The 23,505-nt window shown below is 40.0% G+C and overlaps 2 protein-coding genes across 6 annotated transcripts; both read right to left on the minus strand.

Moving 5' to 3' along the window:
- Nucleotides 1-29: 29 nt before the first annotated feature.
- LOC114535974 lies at nucleotides 30-19,592 on the minus strand. Of its 4 annotated transcripts, XM_028557316.1 has the most exons (19): nucleotides 19,496-19,592; nucleotides 16,428-16,576; nucleotides 15,509-15,613; nucleotides 15,253-15,444; nucleotides 13,972-14,028; nucleotides 13,612-13,675; nucleotides 12,135-13,394; nucleotides 11,784-11,935; nucleotides 8,495-11,547; nucleotides 7,599-8,184; nucleotides 6,697-6,882; nucleotides 6,483-6,608; nucleotides 6,141-6,296; nucleotides 5,648-5,887; nucleotides 4,880-5,527; nucleotides 4,496-4,726; nucleotides 2,679-4,265; nucleotides 2,378-2,543; nucleotides 30-2,138 (listed from the first exon to the last, which is right to left on the minus strand). In XM_028557316.1, the coding sequence occupies exons 5-19, from the start codon at nucleotides 14,008-14,010 to the stop codon at nucleotides 700-702; spliced, it is 9,933 nt and encodes a 3,310-aa protein (XP_028413117.1). In that variant the 5' UTR covers nucleotides 14,011-14,028; nucleotides 15,253-15,444; nucleotides 15,509-15,613; nucleotides 16,428-16,576; nucleotides 19,496-19,592; the 3' UTR covers nucleotides 30-699. The 4 variants fall into 4 exon arrangements, with proteins under 4 accessions (XP_028413117.1, XP_028413115.1, XP_028413118.1 ...); XM_028557314.1 differs by lacking the exon at nucleotides 15,509-15,613; XM_028557317.1 differs by lacking the exons at nucleotides 15,509-15,613; nucleotides 16,428-16,576 and having other exon boundaries at nucleotides 19,496-19,588.
- A 1,268-nt stretch (nucleotides 19,593-20,860) lies between these two features.
- On the minus strand, nucleotides 20,861-23,389 carry LOC114536039. 2 transcript variants are annotated; one of them, XM_028557395.1, is made up of 5 exons: nucleotides 23,300-23,363; nucleotides 23,094-23,185; nucleotides 22,364-22,903; nucleotides 21,650-22,080; nucleotides 20,861-21,565 (listed from the first exon to the last, which is right to left on the minus strand). In XM_028557395.1, exons 3-5 carry the CDS (start codon nucleotides 22,893-22,895, stop codon nucleotides 21,362-21,364), a joined length of 1,167 nt encoding a protein of 388 aa, XP_028413196.1. In that variant the 5' UTR covers nucleotides 22,896-22,903; nucleotides 23,094-23,185; nucleotides 23,300-23,363; the 3' UTR covers nucleotides 20,861-21,361. The 2 variants fall into 2 exon arrangements, with proteins under 2 accessions (XP_028413196.1, XP_028413197.1); XM_028557396.1 differs by lacking the exon at nucleotides 23,094-23,185 and having other exon boundaries at nucleotides 23,300-23,389.
- Nucleotides 23,390-23,505: the final 116 nt, after the last annotated feature.

Genomic DNA, 23,505 nt, shown 5'->3' on the forward strand with positions numbered 1-23,505 from the left:
CAAACTTTATTTAAACTAACCCAAACATTCAATTAGTATATAAATGACCAGCATTTTAGTTCACTATTTCGCTTTCAGCAGGAGTTTTAGGGACTGGTATTGTAGCACTAGTTATTCTTGAATTAATTGCAAAGATAAACTACACTTTGATCTATATCTACGAGCTAGAGTGCTGATGATTGTCCAACAGCCACTTTGATGGCTATAACTTTCGGTTAAACGCAATATGCGTGTCTGTGGTTTTATTTATTAATCTTCTGGTTGTTTCGCGTCCCGCAGTGAAGGATCTTAGCAAAACGGACAATAAAGAGAATAAAAATGTTCCTGATGTTTTGAAAATGCAATGTATCACACGATCATTCTTCGATAATGCACTGTTCAAGACAAAACAATGCAAAAGTTGAAGAACCTCAGCGAAAATTCTGGGAAGAAGCTCGACTTCATCCTCTGAGTATGACGTAAAAAAAGGCCGCAATTATAAACGATGCATGACCGTGACTGTGTAAATAAGGATAGAATTACAGCCTTCTCAAAACATACCGGCACAGAGAATAGGAGAAAATTTTCATAGTGTTCAACTGTTCGGACACACAAACCTGGTTTGTATGTCAGCCTATTACCAATAGCGCCATTTTATCAGTTAAGTCAGTTAAAAACCCTAAATTGCATCTCAAAGACTAATTCTGGACATAGACTATCCTAAATCACTCCCATGTCTATAAATTCTTCAGTCATTTCATCATAAAAACTATCTTCGAGCAAGTCGGATTGCACAAGATTCAGCAACTTTTCCATTTTCGTCTCCATCTTCGCCAGCATGTTCTCCACATTCGTCCTTGCAGCCTCGTCTTCAAACCGCACGCGCCGTCTTTTCGGCGACGACTTGTTCACCGCTTTATTCGCGATCCTCTGACGCCGTATTCCCAACAATTCGTTCACGGTATTCCTAATGAAGTCAAAAAAGTCGAACGCATTTCGCTGTCTGTCGTTTTTTGCCCGGGCACGCGAAAAACCGTCGTTTAAAATGGCGACAAAAATGTTCAGCAGAATGAACTTCATCAAACACATGTAAGTGAAGAAGATGATTTGTTCGAGGGCGGGAAATTCGTATCGTCCAATAAACAGATCAGATCTGCCCAGAAGGACACGCAGAAGCGTCTCTAAGGTACTGACCGTATTGAGAAAGTCCGGATTGTATGCTCGGAGAATCAGTTGATAGAGGAGAGCGAATGCTGTTAATACTACCGAGAAAACCACGGTGTAACTTATCAAATCCCGAGCAGTGTTAGATAAGGTCAGAGGCAGAAGAAACATACGACGATTGAATTGGAACAAGCGCAGAAACTTCAAGGAAACCAAAAACACGATGCTAGCGATAACGTATTCTAGCGTCATCTGCCAGGAGGCGCTGAACACGAAGCTCGTGAACTTCGTCGGATCCTTACGGAACTCCTGAAGGATTCGTTTTCGGAAAACCATCGCAAATAAATATATCGCAATCCCGACCCACGAAACTATCACGATCACAAGTTCGTAGAAGTTCCAAGGTTTCGAAATATACCCCCATTTTTCTCCGAAAATACCTTTCATGGAATTGTACGTGTACACACAGATCGAGAGCAAGAACAACAACTGACAAATGAGAACCACTATTTGAAAATTTCCCACATAGTTGTAAAGCCGTATTGATAGGAGTTTTGACAGGGGGTTAAAATCCCCGCTAGCAGATACTTCGAATAGCAAGGTGACGATCGAAAACAGGTTCACATTTGGGTTATATAGGGTAAATTCAATAAAAACAGCCCGAGTGTACTTGTCTATCCAATTGTGCTCCATTAGTTCCTGGGTGAGGTTTAACGAAGCTTGATAATTCTGCCGCATTTCCTCACTATACCCCCCTGGGGAGTATGTGTCAAGGCGACCAACATACGAAGCAGTTATTACCTTACTTAAGCGCGTGTAGCACCAAAGATCCCGAGGGAGGGTATCAGCGCTATCGTTTTTAACATTGCATAAGTTGTTACCGGATGGTTTACTCCAAGACCTCTCGTAGCTAGCTTCGTCCTCATGTTTCCACTCGTAAGTTCCTGAACATCCTTCAATGATATCTTTAAACTTCGGCAATACTTTGCAGACACCTGAAAGGAAAAGAGCTCATAGAGAATGATATAAATCTTAACACAATCCTAAGGCGTGTTTCCAGTAAGGGAAATTTCCCGCAGGACTGAATGGGATGAGGAATTGGCCTTGCTGTGTGAGATAAACTTCCTTTCCACTCTCTAGATCTTAACGACAATGCATCTTGAGTGGATTCTAGCCTAAACGCTATTCATTTATTACAAAAAGGGTAAAAATATAGAAATGCGTCGAAAGTAACCTTTCTTAAGTCTTTTCTGTCTCATTCTAGCGGCGCCAAAGAGAAAACCACCAAAATTGGCAGTAAATGTTGACCAAACATTGCTATAGTTGTGCCATTCATTGTTTGAAAGACCCGGCAGAAGAATCTTCCTGTTCCAAAGCCAGAAATCATTAACATTCGCGACCTTTGAAGGAAAAAAGTGAGAGACCATTAGTTTGAAAAGTTCTTTCTAGAGATCCAGTAAAAATAATCTCTTATTGATGATTGATCTTATCAGTTCTTCCTAGAGGACCATAGTTGATCTGTTGAATTATCGTACCTGGGAAAATTTATAACTTTGTTTCTTTAAAGACCTCTCTTTGAAGTTTCGAAGAACAAAAGTATTTCTTTGCGTGGCAGTAAGATGATACCCGTTTAAATCTCTCTGACCGTAAGCAATGATCAAAACCAACAGCGTAAAACACATATGATAAAACACATCCTTCATAATGCCATACATAAACCTTTCCTTCTCTCGTTTCTTTCTGGCCGCGCGCAAAAATTCATCCGCCGCGCTCAGATTGAAATCCGGGGCCTCGAGCTCAGTCTCTTGTGTGGACTCGGCCTGGGCGACCTCCTGCTGTATGACGTCATAGCTTGCGTATCGCTCTTTCGGCGGGCGTTTTAAAATGTACGCTAAAATGACGGTGACAAAAAGAACTTTTGACGGTTGCGCTATAAAAACATCGGTGATAACGGAAATTGTCAAGGATAACAACCACTTTCTTGTTTTAACTTCACCAAATTTGATTGCATATTTGAAAGTAATGGCTGCTGATGTTACACAGGTAATGATCACTCCAATCCAGCCCAGATATTGAAACCAATGCGGTAATAAATGTTTATGCTTTGCGCGATTACGCTCCGGAGTCGAGGAATTCGGGAGGCTGGGAAGAGACGGGGTCAGAATTCGCGCGGGCAGCAGAGATTCCTGGGACGAGGTCACGGTATACGATAACTGGCTGACCTCCCGCTTCTGTGCTGACGTGTGCAGGTGTGACGACATCAGCGCTGGAAGAGCACGTGATTCGGCTGATTTGGCACGTGAACCGTGCGTCATCGTGTGCAGGTTGAGAAATTCCTGTTTAATTGCGGTATTTTTTGAGGGCCGATTCAAAGGCTTTTTGGTTTTTGACCGACAGTGGCGAAAAACTTGAACGAGAATGAGATTAATTGGAAACACGACGAGACTACTGCAGATGCCAATGGCGACTTCGTCCCAGGAGAACATGAACAATCCAAGGTTGATGTGCGCTGCGTTTTCACCTCCCCCTGTTTCATACCACATTGCATTCGCCATCATGGAGGACAGAAGCAGAGTGAGACAGCATGACACGCGTTGTGCACGTGTGAACGGGCTTGTGGGGGAACAAAACACGACTGAGAACCAAAGATGTGCGTCTGTGAGCTCGTTTGTTGCCCTGGAAACAAACAGATGACGAAACCGTTTGAGATCTTTTGTCTTTGCCAAAGGCAGCAACCGCATTATCTGACCATCGCCCTCGTCCACTGCAAGCCAGCGGTAGCATAGGAAATTGTAAACTTGCCCAGTCTCCGAGTCGAGCACGACCACGTGGTTCAAGAACCATGCAGGGTCACTTCCGGTATTGTCATGCCATATATAGAGGTGCTTTAGGGCGCCGAGACTTCCGGTTGTCGTGATGAGGAACGAATCAACGTCGCCTCGTTGGAGGACTTCGCGTTTTGAACTTTTCAGCAAGCATTTCCGACTCTTTCCGTGCTCGCCCGAGAGCATTAGCCCGACATTTGCCGACGTACCAGCGCTTCGTCTGATTCCTGTGTGAATAATGACTTGGTACTGGTTAGAATCTCCCGCGCGATTGCTAGGACACCACGTGATACCTCGCTGAAATCAAGAACATAAATGAACTGAAGTTAGGGACATATAACTTATATCAATATATATCATCGTATATCATTGTATATCACTGTATATCATTATATACCATTATATATTAATATATATCATTACATGGGGCGGGGGTTATTTCGGTAGGAGTTGCAATAAACTGACAAAGATGGTGGTCAAATGTCTCTCCTACTCTGGTGATGCGAACGAAATAACAACTGACTAACCCTGACTTCGTCTTTCTCATCCCGTCGTCTTGCCCAGACGAGGACCAGAAGGTAAATAATAAACACGCAGGCGAACACGCACAGGATAGTGATATAATTACTGGGGTCTTCTATCCGTTCTGCGATATTAACCAAACTCAGGGAATTGGGAGGAACGACCACACGACCAGCGAACCATGTCAGATGATTGCATTCGCAGTGGGTTGCTGTCGTGGTACTTCGTAGCCCAACCTTAAAATAAAATATCTTGAGTGAAAATTACTTCTATGCTAGATTCACACTGCTAAATAATGGCCTAGCTTGTGAAAAACGCGTACTCGAGTTGCAAAAAAGCAACGATTACGCGCAACACGAATTCAAAAGAATGCTAAAGAATGCGCCTACCTTGCATCCGTTGGCCATCCACTCCTCTCTAGTGACGTTCCAATAATGACAACTGATTTCTCCAAAAGATAGCGAGTACTTTATGCTGTTCGGCACTCCTGCCCTTCGGAAGGAGAGACTTTCAAATCTAACGCTGACGTAATATGTGCCACGGCCTAAAAGGCTGCGCCATGTCAGGGAAACTGGTATTGCAGAAGTTGTCGAGAGGATCCGTTCACTTCCGCTAATCATCGATTGGTCAGCTTTAAGTACGCGCATGCGTAATTGGCCTTTGTAGTCCGCCGAGATCTGAGTGATGGTAATCATGATAGCCGAATCTCCTCTGGTCGTGTTGATCTGATAGAGGTCTGGCGCGGACTCTTCTGTGAGCGTTGAATTGTGTCGAGTGATGGACTGGGAAGAGTTCTGGGTTAAACGTGCGGGGGGTAAGGTAGACTGGGCCGAGCTTTGAGGCGAATGATGGAGTGGGTGCTGCTTTGGAGAGGAGTCTTGATTGTCCAGGAAAATGTGGAAACTCTCCGCAAGACTGTTCATTTTTATCTCATTCTGTTGACTGTCAGTCAGTACCAGAGAGGCCACGCCAGTCGTTGGTTCGTTGCCATGCGACGAGTTTTGCCATGAGAAAGGATTATCTGACGTCAATGTCATCTGAAGCGAGAACAGTCGAATTCTGGATGAAGAAATTGTGATTACTGTTCAATTCTTGAGGAAGAGACTTTGAAAAATTACCGAGGAGATTGCTTGTCCGAAGCTAACCTGAATACTCACCTTACTACTAACAAACGGACCTTGAATGGCTCTCAATTTCCTCGGAACTATGAATTCTGTGATGTGATTGGGAACGGCAAGCTGTTTTCCAGGAAACTCAAAGACGAAATGTTTCTGAACGACGACGATGAAGGAAGGCAATGACAGAACCAGAGCGGGCTCACCAGGCTTTGTTTGGTGAAGTAGAGCGTCTCCCATTCTGTCGATCGCAAGCAACGAGGCTTTGTTGATAGACTCGACCTGAAAAAGATTTAAAGAACCGACAATCAGCTGGTTTAAAATTTGACAAGAGTCGATAGCTTCCCTCTAATAAAGTCTGTAAGCGCTTGCTTGCGGTTAATTCATATATAATCACTTAATTGTTTATCATGAAAAGCAAACTATTGCTTTCGAAATCTCAGGCAGTGGTTGTTTGATGTATTCTTCGGATATATCAAAGAATTTCGGCCATATTGTTGCTTGTTCAACCTGGAAACGCGTCTCAAATACCAACCTTCGAGTTCTGTGATGTTGAATCACCAAGCATTGCAACAGCTGACATTAACAAGGAGAGAGCATTCGCTAATTTCTCGACAACCTTCTTGACTTTCCTCTTTGATATCAAATGAAGATTTTGCGTCATGTTGATGTAGATGGTTGAAGCTTGCAACTGTAGATATGTTCAAAGATAGTTTTGACTTTTGAAGGAAAGTTAACGTTATTAGTCCTTTATCAGCAATTTAAAGCTACGGATATTGACTAGTGAGATCGTTTCATATTTCTGTGCGGTGTATTGAAAAACATCGATACTGATCTGGTGTAAATTTTCTCTAAAAAGCAAAAGATAATTTTCTACCTGAGCATCAAGGCTTAACTGAGAAGGAACGCTCGCTACAGACGATATTGTGTCCGCTGTCTGCTCTATTACAACGCCATCTCTGCAGCAGAGTTTCTTGAGATTATCCAAGATGCTTTCACGAACCTTAAAGATCATACAACAAATCCTTCATCGCTAGTTCTTCGCAAAGTTTATATTTACAGCAAACATTGTTGTTTGAAAATTTGTATACCTTAGTTCCTTTGCTTACATCTTCTTCATTCTCATTTGAATTTTCATTCAACAAGCCGGTCACAGTTTTCAAGAACTGTACTGCTCCTTGAATATTGCTTTCATTTACCATCTTTTCAACTTGGTTGTTCATTTGTTGAGGTGAGGCGAAGAACTGTTTAGTTTCGTTATCAGAAGGCGGAAGATTCTGAAAGCAAAATTCATTCAGTGTTACTACAGGGACCGCGAGCGTTTTGCGTATTGCTGGGGCTCAGAACCACGCGCCTGCTAAGAAAGTCAGGGTAATTTTGAAGTATAGGCCTCTGAAATGTCTCTCGATTTAAAGATTATTGGCAAATAATAGATAAATTACTATGTAAAGTTTCCAGCATGTTTGGCGCTCATATACAAACATTAAACAATATAACCATGCTTTGGTTTAATTGGTTATGATGTCAAATATTTTGATATGGATAACCACGCTGTTTTAATGGTCAAATGCTTGTCCTATGTCAAGTTTCCAGCATGTTTGGCGCTCATATACAAACATTAAACAATATAACCATGCTTTGGTTATGATGTCAAATATTTTGAAATGGATAACCACGCTGTTTTAATGGTCAAATGCTTGTCCTATGTAAAGTTTCCAGCATGTTTGGCGCGCATATATACAAACATTAAACAATATAACCATGCTTTGGTTATGATGTCAAATATTTTGAAATGGATAACCACGCTGTTTTAATGGTCAAATGCTTGTCCTATGTAAAGTTTCCAGCATGTTTCGTGCTCATATACAAACATTAAACAATATGACCATGCTTTGGTTATGATGTCAAATATTTTGATATGGATAACCACGGCTGTTTTAACGGTCAAATGCTTGACTAAACTAACTTTCTCTCCCTGACTAAACGTTCCTACCTCCACAGGCAAAATCTGGACGGTAGATTCGCCCAAATAATCTTTAATGACAACCTTAACGCTGACGACATAACCTCTCTCCGCCTTTCCTGGTTTCAAAAACGTCTTTCCTGAGTCCGGCGTAAGCCCGTTGTAAAACAAACTATAGTTGACTCCATCATTTGAATACCAGAACTCATAACTCAACGGTTGATCTTTATCGTACCAAGAACGACAGACTGTTTGGAACGCTTTTAGTGGAGTAAAACTTTCGTGAGTTTCGATGTTACAGAAGCCATACTTCGGTACATCGTTTGTTCTCAAATCGTAAACGACATAGCCGCTAATATTTAGAGCCAAGCTTGTGGTATTGACTTGTATTTTGTAGAGTGAGTCGGGTTGCAAAGCATTGGGAGGAATGTATAGATTTCTTGACTTCACGTTGAGGCCATTGACTTCATCTTCCTTTGTAGAGTTTGGTTTAGAAGATATTTTTAAAACACGCCAAGTCCATGTCAGGTCTGGTATCGCTGGACATCGAGAGCACAAAGAGATTATTTTCACTTCCTTTGTGCTTAAGACGAAGTGCTTGTTGGCTTGAGACGAGCTGGAAGAACGAGAAAAATGGAATGCGTACACTTATTGTCGAGGAATAAACAAAGTAGTAAAGATCTAAAGTAGCTGATCCAGTGTTACTACAGAAGGAAACCTAAACTAAACTAACTTTATTTACACTGGATAGCTCTATCAGTTCTAAACTGTTCTTCCTAGAGGTCCAGTAAGGATCATCTCTTATTGATCCAGTGTTACTACAGGAGGAAACCTAAACTAAACTAACTTTATTTATACTGGATAGCTCTATCTGTTCAAACATGTTCTTTCTAGAGGTCTATTAAAGGTGGTGTTGCAGTACTCACATTATGCACAGATCAAGTGTTGAGTTCTCAAAACCAAACTCGACCTTTTGTGAATCCCGCCCGTGTCTTTCTTTATCATTGACTTGCACAACGAATTCGTAGATTTCCCCTACGCGGAAAAAGTTTCCGGGAAACCGTACCAGCGAGGTGTTTCTCTGAACTCGGTTTCCAAAACACGTGACATTGAACGCGCGATCGCAAAACCACTCGAACTTGATCCCAGCCGAACCTGCGATCACAGTAGCATTCATTATAAGCGGTTTGCCAACAGGAATCATGCGCGTCTTTCCACAAGTGATGTGCACAGCAAGGGTTTCCAAAACTTTGCTGAAGTAGCCAATACGTGTCTCACATGACCCCCCGTCCATGGGATTTTCCACGATCGCCTGAACTTTGTAGTCTCCGATATTGAGTTGACTGGCGAGCAGCCGTAAAGTGGATCCATCAAAGGGAGGTAAACGTATGGTCAATCCGTCCGGAGTGCTGTTATCCAATCTTTCCACTTTCCAGCTGTATTTAAGCTGAGGATCTTTGGTGCAGTTCAGTGTAGTTTTCAGCGTCATCACGATTTCCTCTTTCTCTGAAAATTTCCTGGAATTCTCAACATTCTCAGAAGCACCGTACAGTGTCACCGATTCGAATTTGCACGTATCGTTCACGTAGACCAAGAAATTTTCGGTGTCATTTGGACCGATGATACTAAACACTGAAACTGTAAGATTATAAAGCCCTGATCTCGTATAGACATAATACACTGAAATATTTCTCTCCAATTTACGAACTTTGCCTACGTTCGGTGCCGAACTATCACCGAAATCGACCGAGTAGTTGACGTCGGTTCCGGAGACTATAGCGAATAATACATCCACGCGCTTATGATGAGGTTTTTGATAAACGAAAGCTTTGAACCCGAAAATTCGATACTGAACGATGATTGCTGTTCGCGCAGTTTGGTTGGGGAAAAATGTTGAAACTGCCACTTCAAACTCGCCTGATTTTCTGAATGTGTAGGAAATACTGTTGTTCGTTGTCTCTATCTTAGTGTTATTTACAATCCATGAGAAGATTCTCCGTCTCGCTGAGGAAATGTTTAAAACGTGAAACATTACTTCTTCGTCAACGGCAGCGTATTTAGGGCCTGTGATTTGTAGGACGTGGTGGTCCGTAGTTCGACTCGAAAGATCACTTCTTGAAGAAGAAGAAGGGTTTATCTGGTTGGACACACTGTTGCTCTGAGGCAGGACAATTTTTGTAAATGAAGTCATGTTTCCTAACGGTGTTGTAATGGATCCATGTGAAGGTTTTAACCGTGCCATCGTGATCGTAGACGCGAGCACGACACTTAGTGACTTTGGTTCGGGAACAACACTGATGTTAATAACCGCTGTTTCTGAAGAGATTTCATTCCTAGCTTCCACGGATATTGTAAGGTTACCTAACTTGTTCAAAAGGGCGTCGATTTTGCATTTATTTGCACCTGATTTCTTCGTCCCAACGATCCAGTTGCACCTCACATCGCTGCCTAAGGAAAATTTCGCAGTAAATGTGCACGCTGTATTAATAACGACATCGTTCGAACAATCATCAGATGCAATTATCCTCAGATTCTTAATTTTATCCAAAACACGAATTTCAACCTTGCGATTCATCTCCTGGTGATCTTTAGCCTCAATGTATACAGTATAGGAACGAGTCTCTGAGCCCACCTTCGAAAATTTATAGTTCAACGAAGTCCCGTTTGAAATGTTCTGTGCGGTGTAGAAATCGCCCACGTTGATTGTAAATGTTGGAAATTCGATAAATTTCCTCAGGGTACTTGAGATGTTTATCCCATAATCTGCATAAAATGCGATACCATTTGAACGAGGTGACCAGCTTAGAACTGGGGTGATGTTGACGTATTCCCTACTAGCAACAGTCAAGGCAGGTAAAACTTGAATTCTCAGCGGATTATGCAAAACATCTAAAGACAAAAGCAAATTCCTCTCAGATACGACATTCCAGGCTTTCACAGAGACTTTCGTTTTGTTCCCCGGTAGATTTCTGCTTTGAAATTCCATCTTCATTTCAGCCGTGTAATAGACATAGTGGTCAAATGTCCATGTATAACCCACATGTTCCCCTTGTGCCCTGCATGTCCAGCTCGTCTGAGCATGCGCGTAAGCGAACGATGCAAATTTCAGCGAAGCTTTGAAATGCGATATGTTTCGTCGGACGCTGATCGTGACGTTCTCGGTAATCGTCGATACCTCGTTGGAGCAATTCACCAGAAAGATTAGATCGGCTGGAATATTGTGCGGGTACTGGAAACTTGTCACCAGTCCTTCAAATTCATCTGCATTGGTTTCGTTATTTTGAAGTGTCTTATTAACGATCCACGATGAAGAATTTACGGAGCCGTTGATGCTGACCATATGTCCCGTGAGCAGCCAATCACAGGTCGCGTTTGTTCCACGTGACAGTTTAAATCCAAGAGACCGCGAAGTGTTTACCATTATAATGTCTTTATAACTGAGCTCTAGTCCTGATATTGGTGTCTGGATGGTGATGAGATTTCGATATGTGCTTACAACACTTTCGAAGTCATCAATAGTAATTCCGAGAGACAAAACGCCGGGGCTCGTATGATGTATAAGAATTTGTGTCTCGTAGGGTACAAAACCGTATAAAGAGAAGTTTTGGAATATATTTAAACTTGAACTTGAGTTTGATTGATGTACTGGGACCGAGGTCGTGTTTCGTGGTAAAGCACTGGTATATACTGGCGAAGGATCGGAGTGGCGTGATTGGACAACGGTGTAGCCTATGACATCACCAGGTTGAGCTTCGAACACGTCATCATCAGTGAGTGTAAGGAAATTGTCTCCCATGTCGATGGTTAATGAAATATTGTGTATCACGGAGAACCTCGTGTTTGGCAGGTGATATGACGAATTAGATAAGATATTGGTGGAACTTTGGAAGCAGATGCTGGGGTTTTGCAATCCAAAACAGCAGAGGCTACCAATGCTCACCCTGGACGTGTTGTAAGAATCACCGACTGGTCTAAACACCTAGGAAAATACAAAGTTATGGTCGAAAGAGTAAACTAGTTACCAGGGGGTGTGTGTGCGTATCATGGGCGCAGGTATTCCCCCCTCAAAACAACGTTTCACGAAGTGCGAGAAATATAGTGAAAAGAAGTTTGTAGACTCTAGAAAAGCCGTCTCAAAAACAATCTGATTATTTGTACGACACGTTCTACCTTTCTGTTGACGATCGCCAAATACAACTCTTAGATAATAATCACCTTTAAGTTAATCGTTGCAGATATTGTGGATTCCAATTCAATACATCGAACGAACATCGCTTTTTTGAAAGTCAGCAATGGAGAGTGGATTCCTAGTGTGATGTTCCTTAAATCCAGAGCTTCGTCGACAGATATGATTTCCATCACGGTTTCTGGAAGATGAGGGGCCATTTATAACAAATCATTCCATGTTAATCAGTAAATCCTAAATACACGAGACCTAATCCTAACCCTAATCCAATCCTAACCGTAATCCAACCCAATCTCAAGGATTATATTCTCGTATTTAGGATTTACCAAACATGGACTGGCTTCTTACAAGAAAATGAACTTTCAAACTGCAGTTCTTACCTGCCAAAGTTTGCCTTCCTTTTTTGTCCCCAATTGCAACCGTCATATTCAAAGCCAAGGCCTGCTTAACGTTAAACACACAATGATACATTTCATCCGTTTGAACCAGATTAGGACAGCTTAATCCGTTTAACACCACCGGTAAATCCACCACAACTCGTTTGTAGGCATCAACTACCACCGTTTCGTTTCTTATACAACTTACACGAGCATTGTACCTTCCTGGCCTGAAATACCGGTGGGAAAAGCTCGCCAATGAAGTGTTGGTCTTCACCAAGACCACCGGCGCTTTGTCCCCTGAGATGAAGCTACAGTTGGCAGGTTCGTAGTTTGGTAGCCGAAGCGTGTAGTTCACATTTGTGAACGCGGCGATCGAGATCTTGCGGAAGTATTCGGTTTTGTACGCTTTCACAAGTTCTGTGACATTTTGCATTGAAGCGTTTCGGCACTTTCTTGTTGTAAACAGGGCATTCACGCTTGGACCAGCAGAACTGGTGTTTGATGGTTCAATATCTTGGGTGTAGGTTGTGTTTATTCTGGGGAAGATGGTGGTGGCTACATCAACCATGCTGGTTGATAACAGCGGCGTTGGACTGACAGAATAGTTACCAATGGATGAAACTACATTTGCAACCAGCAAGCTACTGCCATCGTTAACCATAACACCAGATGGTTGGATTGTGGCATTGGTAGGTAAAGTTGCGTTTAGTAGCGATGCGGATGAACTGTTAATTATAGACAATATTTGAGTACTATCAGATGTACCAACAGAATGGGTACTATTTAATCGTAAAACGTTGTATGACATAAGCGCCGTGGTATTTGATGGTGAAATTGTTTCTGTCACCACAACATTTCTTTGGAGGGTGGATAACAAGGTATCATTTGGTGATGGTGTCAGGGTGACGTTAGAGAAGCCATCAGCTTGACTATCATTCGATGGTATATAACTGGTGGTCAATACCAATACGTCTGTTGTCTGTACGCTTGCTGGTACCCTATGATCTGTAAAAGGAATCATGGTACCACTCGCGCTGATACGAAACGCTGACGTTACGTTGAGGGTACAATTTGATGGTATATTATCGTTTTCCATCCGGAGTAATGTACCACACCCCAATATGGTGGTATTTTGAACGAACAAATAAGGATGACCAGCGTCAGCACATTGTTCAAGAGATGAGGCGACGTTAGTGAAAGATGAAATATTCAGAGTCACGTTAATCGCTGCTCTTGAAAATTGACCAAAATATTGAGGTTCTAGAGAAGCAATTTCATTCCGTTTAAAAAAAATTAATTGTACGATGTGTTTGTTAAGGTCATGTGCAATTTAACAAACTTTTCACAAGTTGTAAACGATAATTTCGGATCAATTTAAAGAAAGAACCCGCAACGCAACTGGAACAAACTATTGAAAAGACTTTGGAGGCTTATCTTGTTCGAGAAACGATGAAACAAATATAAGATATATATTTACCTCGATTTGCAAGTTCAATGTTCACAGCTAACGTACCAGATGACACAATATTGATATGGCAGACCTGGGAATAAATAATTAAACACGTCGCAACAGGTACTTAGATTGAACCGCCGGCAAAAACCGTTGTGAAATAAAAGCCGCCCGACTTTGTATTTTAAGAAAAGCAGAAATATTGCGAGTTTTAACGGGAAACTCAGGGAGGAAATCTAGGGAAGGGGGGGAGGAGAGGAAGGTGTTTATGAGGGCACCCGCTACCTTCTGTTGTATTCCTTCCAATGCTTGTAAAACTTATTGTAGCTACAATTTTTCATACCATGCGCTTATAAATAAGAGAAAACCATACACACATGCACTCACCAAATAAATCACAAAGAAAGAGACTAGAACAGACGCCATTTCGAACTTTTTCAACGACTAAAAGAGAGAACGTGTAATTAAGTTAGGGAAAGAGCTCCCGGCTCAGTTCTGTAACGTGTTGCACTATAAGTGATATGCATTATATTATTATTGCAGGTAATTTGAAATGTACAATTGGCGGTATTGGACTTGTAAAAAAATGCATGTTTCGCAAGGTAAACTAACAATCCTAGCCAAATATATACTCTCGCATGCTCCATGCAAAAGTGAAAAGAAATGTGTATGCAAACTAGAACGAGAGTGAGTGCCACGTATCTCATCAACTATTCGAACATCATTTTTGAATTGTCTGTGAACCGCTTTTTTGTAAAAATCAGCAGTTTATTGCATGAGGAGCGTTCAGCACTTATACTCTACCTATATTGCGTTGCATTAAACGCTTGAGAACAAGCGAAATATAAGGTGTTTTTTTCTTCATTTTTAAATTCATATATTGACCTAATCGATCGTCAATTCACAGCCAAAAGTACACATATATATGACAAGCATCGATTAGATCAATATTAGAAATTTAGAAAAAAACACCTCAAAATTCATGGGGTGGGTTGTATCAACTATCAAGCCCATTTAGCTCGACTTATCCACCGTTTAAGCTAAACGGGCTTGATACAACTGGCCCTATAGGGAAAACAGGCGAATATTATAAGCGATATTTTTATACTTGATGAATTATGTTTTATACGGCTTACGAACCACAATATTCCACAAGGAAATAATTCAATAAAGCATACGTATAATATATAAATAAATAAGAAAGATAAGTTTTATCGTTTTACTGCCACTCAACGGTAGTAATAACCAGGCAAAAATTCATTTCTTGAATCAAATTTATAAAGAGTATAATCTTATCGTTAATCAAAACAGAGATACAAAGATGATCAGTTTCACAAAATCACTATAAAGCCAAGTCAACGCATGTATATTTTTAGGGAGCATATATATAGGTACAATTTTGATGTTGTTGTATCGCAATAACAAAAACATTTAGATGTTTTCACAAAATGCCGGAAAGGGCCATGCATGCATGTTTCTTGGGGTATCGATCGATCTGTTTTGCTGATATATATACCTTGCCATTGCAGCGAATTTCATATTGCAAAATTAGCTATTTATATTAATGATAAAAGATAAATATTTTGACCATATGGTTAAGTTTCTTCAACCATATTTATTCTGCTTTTTGCTTAACGAAAGATATTAGAATTCGGAGTAAACATTCACCTGATTGACTCAGAGTGTTGAAATTTCCGCCATTCCCTCACAAAAGAACTAACGCTGAATGCAAGCGTTGTGTTTTTTCCTCCAATGTAGGAACGATAAAATGCAGTGAATTGAACCACCAATAAAAGTTATCTTGGATGGATCAACGACTCAAGAATGAGCAATATGTATACGCGTGTCGATCCACAGTTTCTACAAAAAACTAGATTTGACGTCTAAATTTTGCGGATACAAGTAGTGCATGGACGCAACATACCCGTTTGTGGCTCAATATCCTCAGAATAACACCTCCAATGTGAACGTTTTTTGATGTGAGGATTGTCCAACGCTATATTCAGTAAATTGCACCGGGACAGGGGCCCTGTGTACAAAAGGTGTTAACACCAATTTGAGTAAACTGATACGCCCAGGCAACTTGAAATCTTTCGTGCATGAGAGGAAACCGACAAAAATCACATTATAGTCTATAAATTATTGGCAAAGGGATTACATATACCGTTGTCCCACTAACTAGGCCAACTGGCTACAAGGCGCATCGAGACACTCCCTCATCAGGAATCGGAAAGTACGAGGTTAACGGCCATCGCTCTGAACCCCATTTAGCACCCAGAACAGGGAAGTCATGTTTGTTTACATTTTAAACCGGATTATGGTCCTTGCTGGCATGCTTCACTGCGCTCGACTTTTTTTGTAGTGTAAACGAATTTCAAACTAAAAAATCGAGACCGAAAAATTTCTCGCGCAATTTTGGGCCGCCTATGGGCTGATCAAGACAGCAGCCCTGTAAATTTTCCGACCTAAAGCCGCTTTTTTCACAAGCTATACTTCTCGCAGGAGACGATATTTTGCTCTTTTTCCGAATCAAACATCTGCAGCAAATTGCTCAAGGCCTTCAGGACAAAGAAAGGGCCGGCCGGTTTCGAAAAATATCGCTATTCGAACACATGTTTATGGCCAGCCGAAGAAGTTTAAGCACACGATGAAGTGATAAGAGATGCAGATTACTAAATTGTCCCATTTTATTGCTAAAAGGTTTGTCTACACACAATTATTCGTTTAGCAAGGTCACGTTGGTGATATTTAAAAGACACTTTGCAAATGTTTGCTTGAAGAGTTAAGGCTCGTTATTAAAAGTTCAGGATGAGCCGAAATCGAAGGCTACATAGCATACATACCTCTGAAATCTTTATCTTGAACGCAGGGAAAGCATTTGGTTATGAGGTCTTTGTTTCCAACGACAGGTGAAAATATATCCTAACTCCTCGAAGCGGCGTACAACTCAAATGAACTAAGATCACATCCGACGCTGGCGGGGAAATAATCACTATACAATTAGCAACAATAGATAAAAATATGCTCATTTGAGGTCTTGTTTGATAAATACGCCCCTGTTGTGATAGGAATGACAATGATATGACTGATTGAGGCAGTGCTCTATCCCCGCGACGGTGCATCGAATGATCAAATACTAACGAGAGACGACTGTCACAACATAGGCGAGAATACCAGTTCATTTAACAAGTCTAGATAGGTATACATTTGACAAGGTCCAGCCTCAGATTCAATTCGTCAAATTTTCTAGCAATTCTTTTAGCATTTTTCAGGTGGTATTCACGTTTGAGATATCTTTTTCAGTCGGGTCGTTCAGACAGATACAAACCACGACAGCTTATTGTAGAATACTACCTACACTAGACCACCACGTTTGAGATATCTTTTTCAGGTAGTTCAGAAACAACAAACCACGACAGCTTATTGTAGAATACTACCTACACTAGACCACCACGTTTGAGATATCTTTCTCAGGTAGTTCAGACACAAACCACGACAGCTTATTGTAGAATACTACCTACACTAGATCACCACGTTTGAGACATCTTTTTCAGTCGGGTCGTTAGGACACAAACCACGACAGCTTATTGTAGAATACTACCTACACTAGATCACCACGTTTGAGATATCTTTTTCAGTCGGGTCGTTAGGACACAAACCACGACAACTTATTGTAGAATACTACCTACACTGGACAACCACGTTTGAGATATCTTTCTCAGGTAGTTCTTCGGCCTAATTTGTGGAATATTTTACACATGCAGCCGTGATGCAGGTATAGATAAGTTTTAAGTTTAAATGATGAAACATAACATAATCATTAAATGCTATTATGTTATCAAGCAGTACAAAGGGTTACCGAAAAGGAATGAAGAATCGATTACCTAAATATTTTATAGGCATCGTCATCAGACAAACAAGTAAATTAGTTTGGAACCTTTCAGAAAAGCACACTGGGAAATGAATCTACAAAGCTGGATCTCTGTGAAAAAAACTATGTAGGGGCCCAGAACTTTCAGGAACGAACAGATTCCCTTTTCTCTTCTAAAACCGAATATCAAAAAACAAATTATCGAGTTTAAGAATTGCTTTAGGCACACGTCAGGTTAGATTATTCTAAAGATTCAGCCTGTATAGTACACCCAGGCTATGCATCATCAGTGAAACTGAAACTTTTCGACAGATCAGCTCAGTTTAGGCGGCTTACACCGACAGAAGGCTTTGCATTAATAAAGTGACCGGGTGAAACGCAACCTTTTCCAGGCTTCTCTTAAACTGTGGAAGTAATTTGCTCGAATTACATGCAGACGGCCTCTTGAATCGGCTTTATAGATGTGAGAAAAATGTTAATTTCCTAATCTTCTTAAATGGCGTTCATTGTTCGAAGCGTCGGGTTTGTTTTTCTTATAAAACAAACACTAAACTATCCACCGCGTTTTATGTGAAAATTGAAAATGCGGAAGGCTTTTAAAAAACATATAAAAATACATATATATATAGAGACCTGGGTGCGGAAAAAAATCATTCCTCTGGTGATTTTCAATTCTAATTAAATGCGGGCGTTTTTGACACGGAAGAAATACATATAGATTATAGGCATAGCGCAATTAATAAATATGCTGGCGTTCCCAAGAAAATAAATTAATGTCACTTTATGTTATACAAGATTTATCAATCGAAATATATATTTATCAACTTAAGCTGGTCACTGAACGCGATAAACGTGCTGGATGTATTACATTTTGAGTATGATAACCCGGTTATGATAGTTAGTGCATGGATGTCGCTGGTATAATATAATGGTAGTGGATTTCAGCTGCATGCATGATATTTTATATATTTGCATGTTTTTGCAAACTTTGGCAAACGGTAGATCATGAACTAGTTAGCTTGGATGCTGGACGTTCTTATTGCATGAGACGACTGAATATCCCCTCAGAGCTATATACCCAGCAATAAAAATTGAGCAGAGCGTGCATGTGGATTAACACAATGATGAAATCTCGCTTTGGAGGCAAAAGACTGCAATAATAAACATGATATTATACGAACGCATTTTTATGCGTTGAATATTTTTTCCGTGAATATTTTCTGTATCCGGCAATATAGAAGTCGCATTCTGTATAATTCTGTAAAGTTTTAAAAAGAACAGTGGTGCAGAAATACAAAAACTAAAACAGCTAGCGGATTAGAATTTAAGGCAAATAGGACCCGGAATCGCGGAATTAGTCGACAACACCGAACTTCTCATGAATGTACTACTTTCGTCTTGCCCGCGGCAATAAAAATGATGCAATTCGTCGGGATATATTGTTGTCAGAATAAAATACTAATAATCAGTATATAACATTGTGTTCAAAAGCAAAATTAAGCAATTTAATTGTATTGCTGTCCGCAGGATATAATTTCCGGCGAGTCATGCAGTGTGCTTCACACAATAAGGACGATATTTTCACACACGGTAAATAAATAAATTTTACGTTGGGAAAGCCAAACAGTTATGAAAATAACGGCGAAAAAAGCGGAGTTTAAATTCAGTTTTACACGAGCTTTATTTTAATATAAGTATAAATACTAAATGTAAAATGAATTTTTTTTTCCAACATGAGGTAATACATTCAATTTTGCAAAGCGGATCACGGTAAATGGACAATTAACAACGACAAATGCAAATCAATCCTTAAAACGTAGAACCACCTTGCTAAAACCTATACACATGCAAAAACCAGATGCAAGAATATATACAATTGCTTGATTTCAAACACTGCATTCGTCATGTTTGCTGCAGTTTTTTTTGGAGAAAATTTCCATCCAATCCGCGCAAAACTTGCGTCGCAGATGGCAAAAAAACAACAGCAATGCGTAGCTTATAGTATTTACAACTACGTGGCCTAAAAATTCAGTTCAGTACCTTTAAATTTCGGGAGCAATCCACCGAACCGAACGCCTACGACAGAGTTTTGCCTTCTTTTTGCTAATGCCCAAGTATACGACTCCAATTACGCCAGCACCGGTGCCTAATCAAACACATTTATGAAAACTGACAGTTTTAAAAGGCAATTAAACGACCCCAATTAGTTTATCACCATGGGGATTTGACTGATTTATTGTTGTTCCCTGGACGTCATTCGCACTATAATTTTAATATTGTTTTAAGCCCAGTTTATACACTATCAAATTTTCTGTGATCAAAGTTGGAATTTTCAAACAACAAATTCTAGGTTTTAAAGGATTTGTTGAGATTCCTGGAGTAAACTGTAACACCAATTAATACTAAGTTGTTTAATCCTAATACTTGATACAAAATCTTCAAAACTTTGGATTTAACAGCGCAAACTTGCAACTGTAAACACAGAAACTTTGACAGTGTAAACCGAGCCTCACGGAAGGTCCCAGAACACTAACGGTTGGCTGCATTTGAGGCAGTTTCACGGCAAGGAAGCAGCTTTAGTTTGCAAACGTATACACGATTCAGTTTATTCTAAAAGAAACCATATATAGGTTTGTTTGAGCATGCAGGTCTGCACGGAGTTGCGTGATCGATTCTCTCTTGAGAAATTTTTTTGATACTCAGATTGGGAATTTTGATACTCAGAATTTTGAGCCTCAGAAATTATTAGTAATGCAGACTTCGCTTCCTAGTTACTCACTTACGGAGGGAGTGGTTTTGAATTGCAGACGATGTTAATGAATTGATGTGGACAGTCTCATTGTTGCAGTGTTATAACAGGCTGTTTGGGAAGAAAATATTCATTGAAAAGGAAAAATACAATTAGATATAACTGGATTAGCGTCCACAGTTTAATTATAGCGTTATATATTGCGATTATCGATTGCTCAGTGACCTTGACGTATGCTTATTGTAGAGTAAGTACTACCTACACTGGACCACCACGTTTGAGATATCTTTCTTAGGTAGTTCAGACACAAACCACGACAGCTTATTGTAGAATACTACCTACACTAGACCACCACGTTTGAGATATCTTTCTCAGGTAGTTCAGACACGAACCACGACAGCTTATTGAAAAATACTATACTTATCTGTACAATCAATGTTGATTCAACTGTTTCAACACCTGGTTTTATGACGTGTTTGTGACGATATTCCTTGAGTGTCATAACATCTACCATCGTCATTTGATCTAGGAAGCAAAATGATTAGAAAGAACTTTTCTTATCGCTTGCAATATCGTTTTTCTACAAATCTACATGCACGGAAATATTCAGGGAATAACGTAACACAAACGTTCATACAACTTTTATCAAACCTTTTTATAATATTCTACAAGATATAACATACTTTACATGAATTAATTTGAAATATTTTGTACATATTTACAATTCCCGGGTATCTCTAAGAGCTATAAGTGAGCACAGGCTATTTTTAATTTCTTTGTTAATATTTTGCGGTACGTCATAGGAAATAAAATAGGTTATTTCGAATAGAGTTTTACGGAACTTTGAAAACTGAAAAAGTATGACTTTTGCATGGGAAGTAATAAAATGAAGGAACAATGTTTTAATATTGGAATACGAATGAAAAAATAGTTATCAGTTATTAACTGTCGTGAACCGATTGCTTGATGAGACTTGTGAGGAATTTTAGACATGATGAGTTTAAATTGGTCGTTTTGATGGTTAACCCCACTTATCCACTAACAACCAGGTGGTCTCTTCCACTGATCTATATATCTAGAAACTGGAGTACAGTATGATGTTTTAATTACTTACAACCATACTTTTCTTAATAGAAATTTTAGTATTCTGAACTAAACTACATGAGAACGTATTCATCGTAGAGCGAGTCTAGTATGTTTACAGCATTGTCCAAAATCTTAATCTCATGGTCAATATTTCTGACGCAAAATCCCAAATCAAGCACATCTTTAACAAACTCGTATTCTGCCATTGCGCTGTCATAATTGTCATATAAATCCTTCAAGCCTTGGTCAAGATTGCTCATATCTTCTTTCAATTGCTGGAAAACAAGAAATCATAGTCAAACGTGATGATGATGATAATCACATGCTTTATCAAATCTCAAATATTGAATCTTCAATACCTCAATCCCCTCAGCATCAAGTTTCTTTGCTTCATACACATCTCTTGCAATGAGCCCGGCATCGATTGCAAGCGATGTAGCAGTACCAGAGCCAGGGATGCATGCCGCCGCCCCGGACATCACTTCTAATCCCGCCCCGGTTAGATCCCCTCGCCAGCACCTCCACACACCAAACCCGATGCCCACAGCCAAACTCAAGACAGGCACACTCTTTGCAGCAATTTTGTGGAAGCCAGTGGAGCCACCCTTTGTCGCAGCTTTCGCTGCAGTTTTGGTGGCAACCATCCCGGCAATCTTGCTGCCTAGTTCTTCGGCAATCTCGGCAAGCAATATCGCGGCCACCCCCTTGACCAGCACTTTTCCTGACGAGGCATGCAACTGTTTAGTTAATTTGTCAGCAGTTGGTTCATCAAAGACTTGATAGGCAAACCCTGTCGGAAAAGATGTTTGAATTTATAACAAGCTGTATTACATTTGAACACTTTCACCGAGAACTTGTTATACACTTTTTCTGCATGTAAGCCTATATAATAGCTCTTTTTTTGCAGTGATGTCAACGTGATGTGACACAAAGTTGTATGTGACTTGTAGAAAACACTTGGTTATAAGACTGCAAGTACCTTTTGAGAACGTGTCTCAAACAAACCTAAGATCTCAAAAAAAACCTAGTAATTGACATGAATGAAGCCTAGCCTCCATTTCTATCCAATTTACCTTTTAACTCAATCTTCTTTGCCTCAATTTTTGCCAATATATCCTTGACGTTTTTCCAATATTTTTCCATCAGATCAGTTTTGCCAGACTCAAATTTCTCATCACTGTCCTCTTCATCTTGTTCTAGAGTCATAGCTTCTCGGATATTTTTCAAAATCAAATGCGAACGAGTCACCCTTTCGACGATACTGCCAAGATGGTCAGTATTGACGAAAGGTCCAAACCACCTGACTAGTACATGACCATCTCTTCTCATGAAAATTAAGAAATTCTGATTTCTTTGTGATTCTTCATCGAGGAACTCATGCAAGGAATGGTTTGAGGATATTGGGTATAACTGGTAGTTTTCCAAAAGCCGTGCCGAGATTGGTATTTCTGATTTGTAGCATTTTGAGATTGCTTCACAAATCTTGTTAAAAACAGCCTCACCGTATTTTTCTTCTGAAATATGATTGACAAAGTTGAAGCTGAAGGAGAGATTATCATGATCTGACCACAGTTGTTGGTCAACATGGTGTCTTGAAATATTCATGGCTTGGTCTAGAAATGAGAAAGAATAAGACGTTTAGCAGAAAATATTTGCAAAACAGGCAACAAATCCAATGTTTTGAATTGTCTTGTAATAAACAATTTTGTTGAAGGAATTAGCTTTTAAAGCTTTTAGCCAAAATATTAAATGTTAGCGCTTAATTTTAAGTCATTCCACGTCAGAATATAACATTTTACTTACATCTTTGACAACTAGGATCCCAAATTTTTCAATGAAACAACCGTGAATAAATAAACTGTGTATGATTCGGCTTAATATAATAATTTGTGAACCTAAAAATCCACAAAAAATGTGTTTCTGAAGTCAACTAATGCTCACTTTGACGCCTTCTCCATTCCTACAACTATATTCTCACAAAAAATAAGATTTAAGGCACTTTTACCAACCTTTTCTGGTCTTTAAAAATTAAAATTGAAAAACAAAAAAATATCCATTTTTAAACTACGTTTTATTTATCTCCGATTCGCACTATTCACCCGTCGCCAGAAATGTCGAAAAACTCTCGAAGAACATATTTGTTCATGGTCCAGTTAGGCTATTAGGATCATCGCGGTGACCGCGCAATAGTGCGGAGTGAGCACTGGAGGTGAGA

The sequence above is a fragment of the Dendronephthya gigantea genome, unplaced genomic scaffold (assembly GCF_004324835.1).
Source record: "Dendronephthya gigantea isolate DGI-Jeju-01 unplaced genomic scaffold, DenGig_1.0 000129F, whole genome shotgun sequence".
NCBI lineage: Eukaryota > Metazoa > Cnidaria > Anthozoa > Malacalcyonacea > Nephtheidae > Dendronephthya > Dendronephthya gigantea.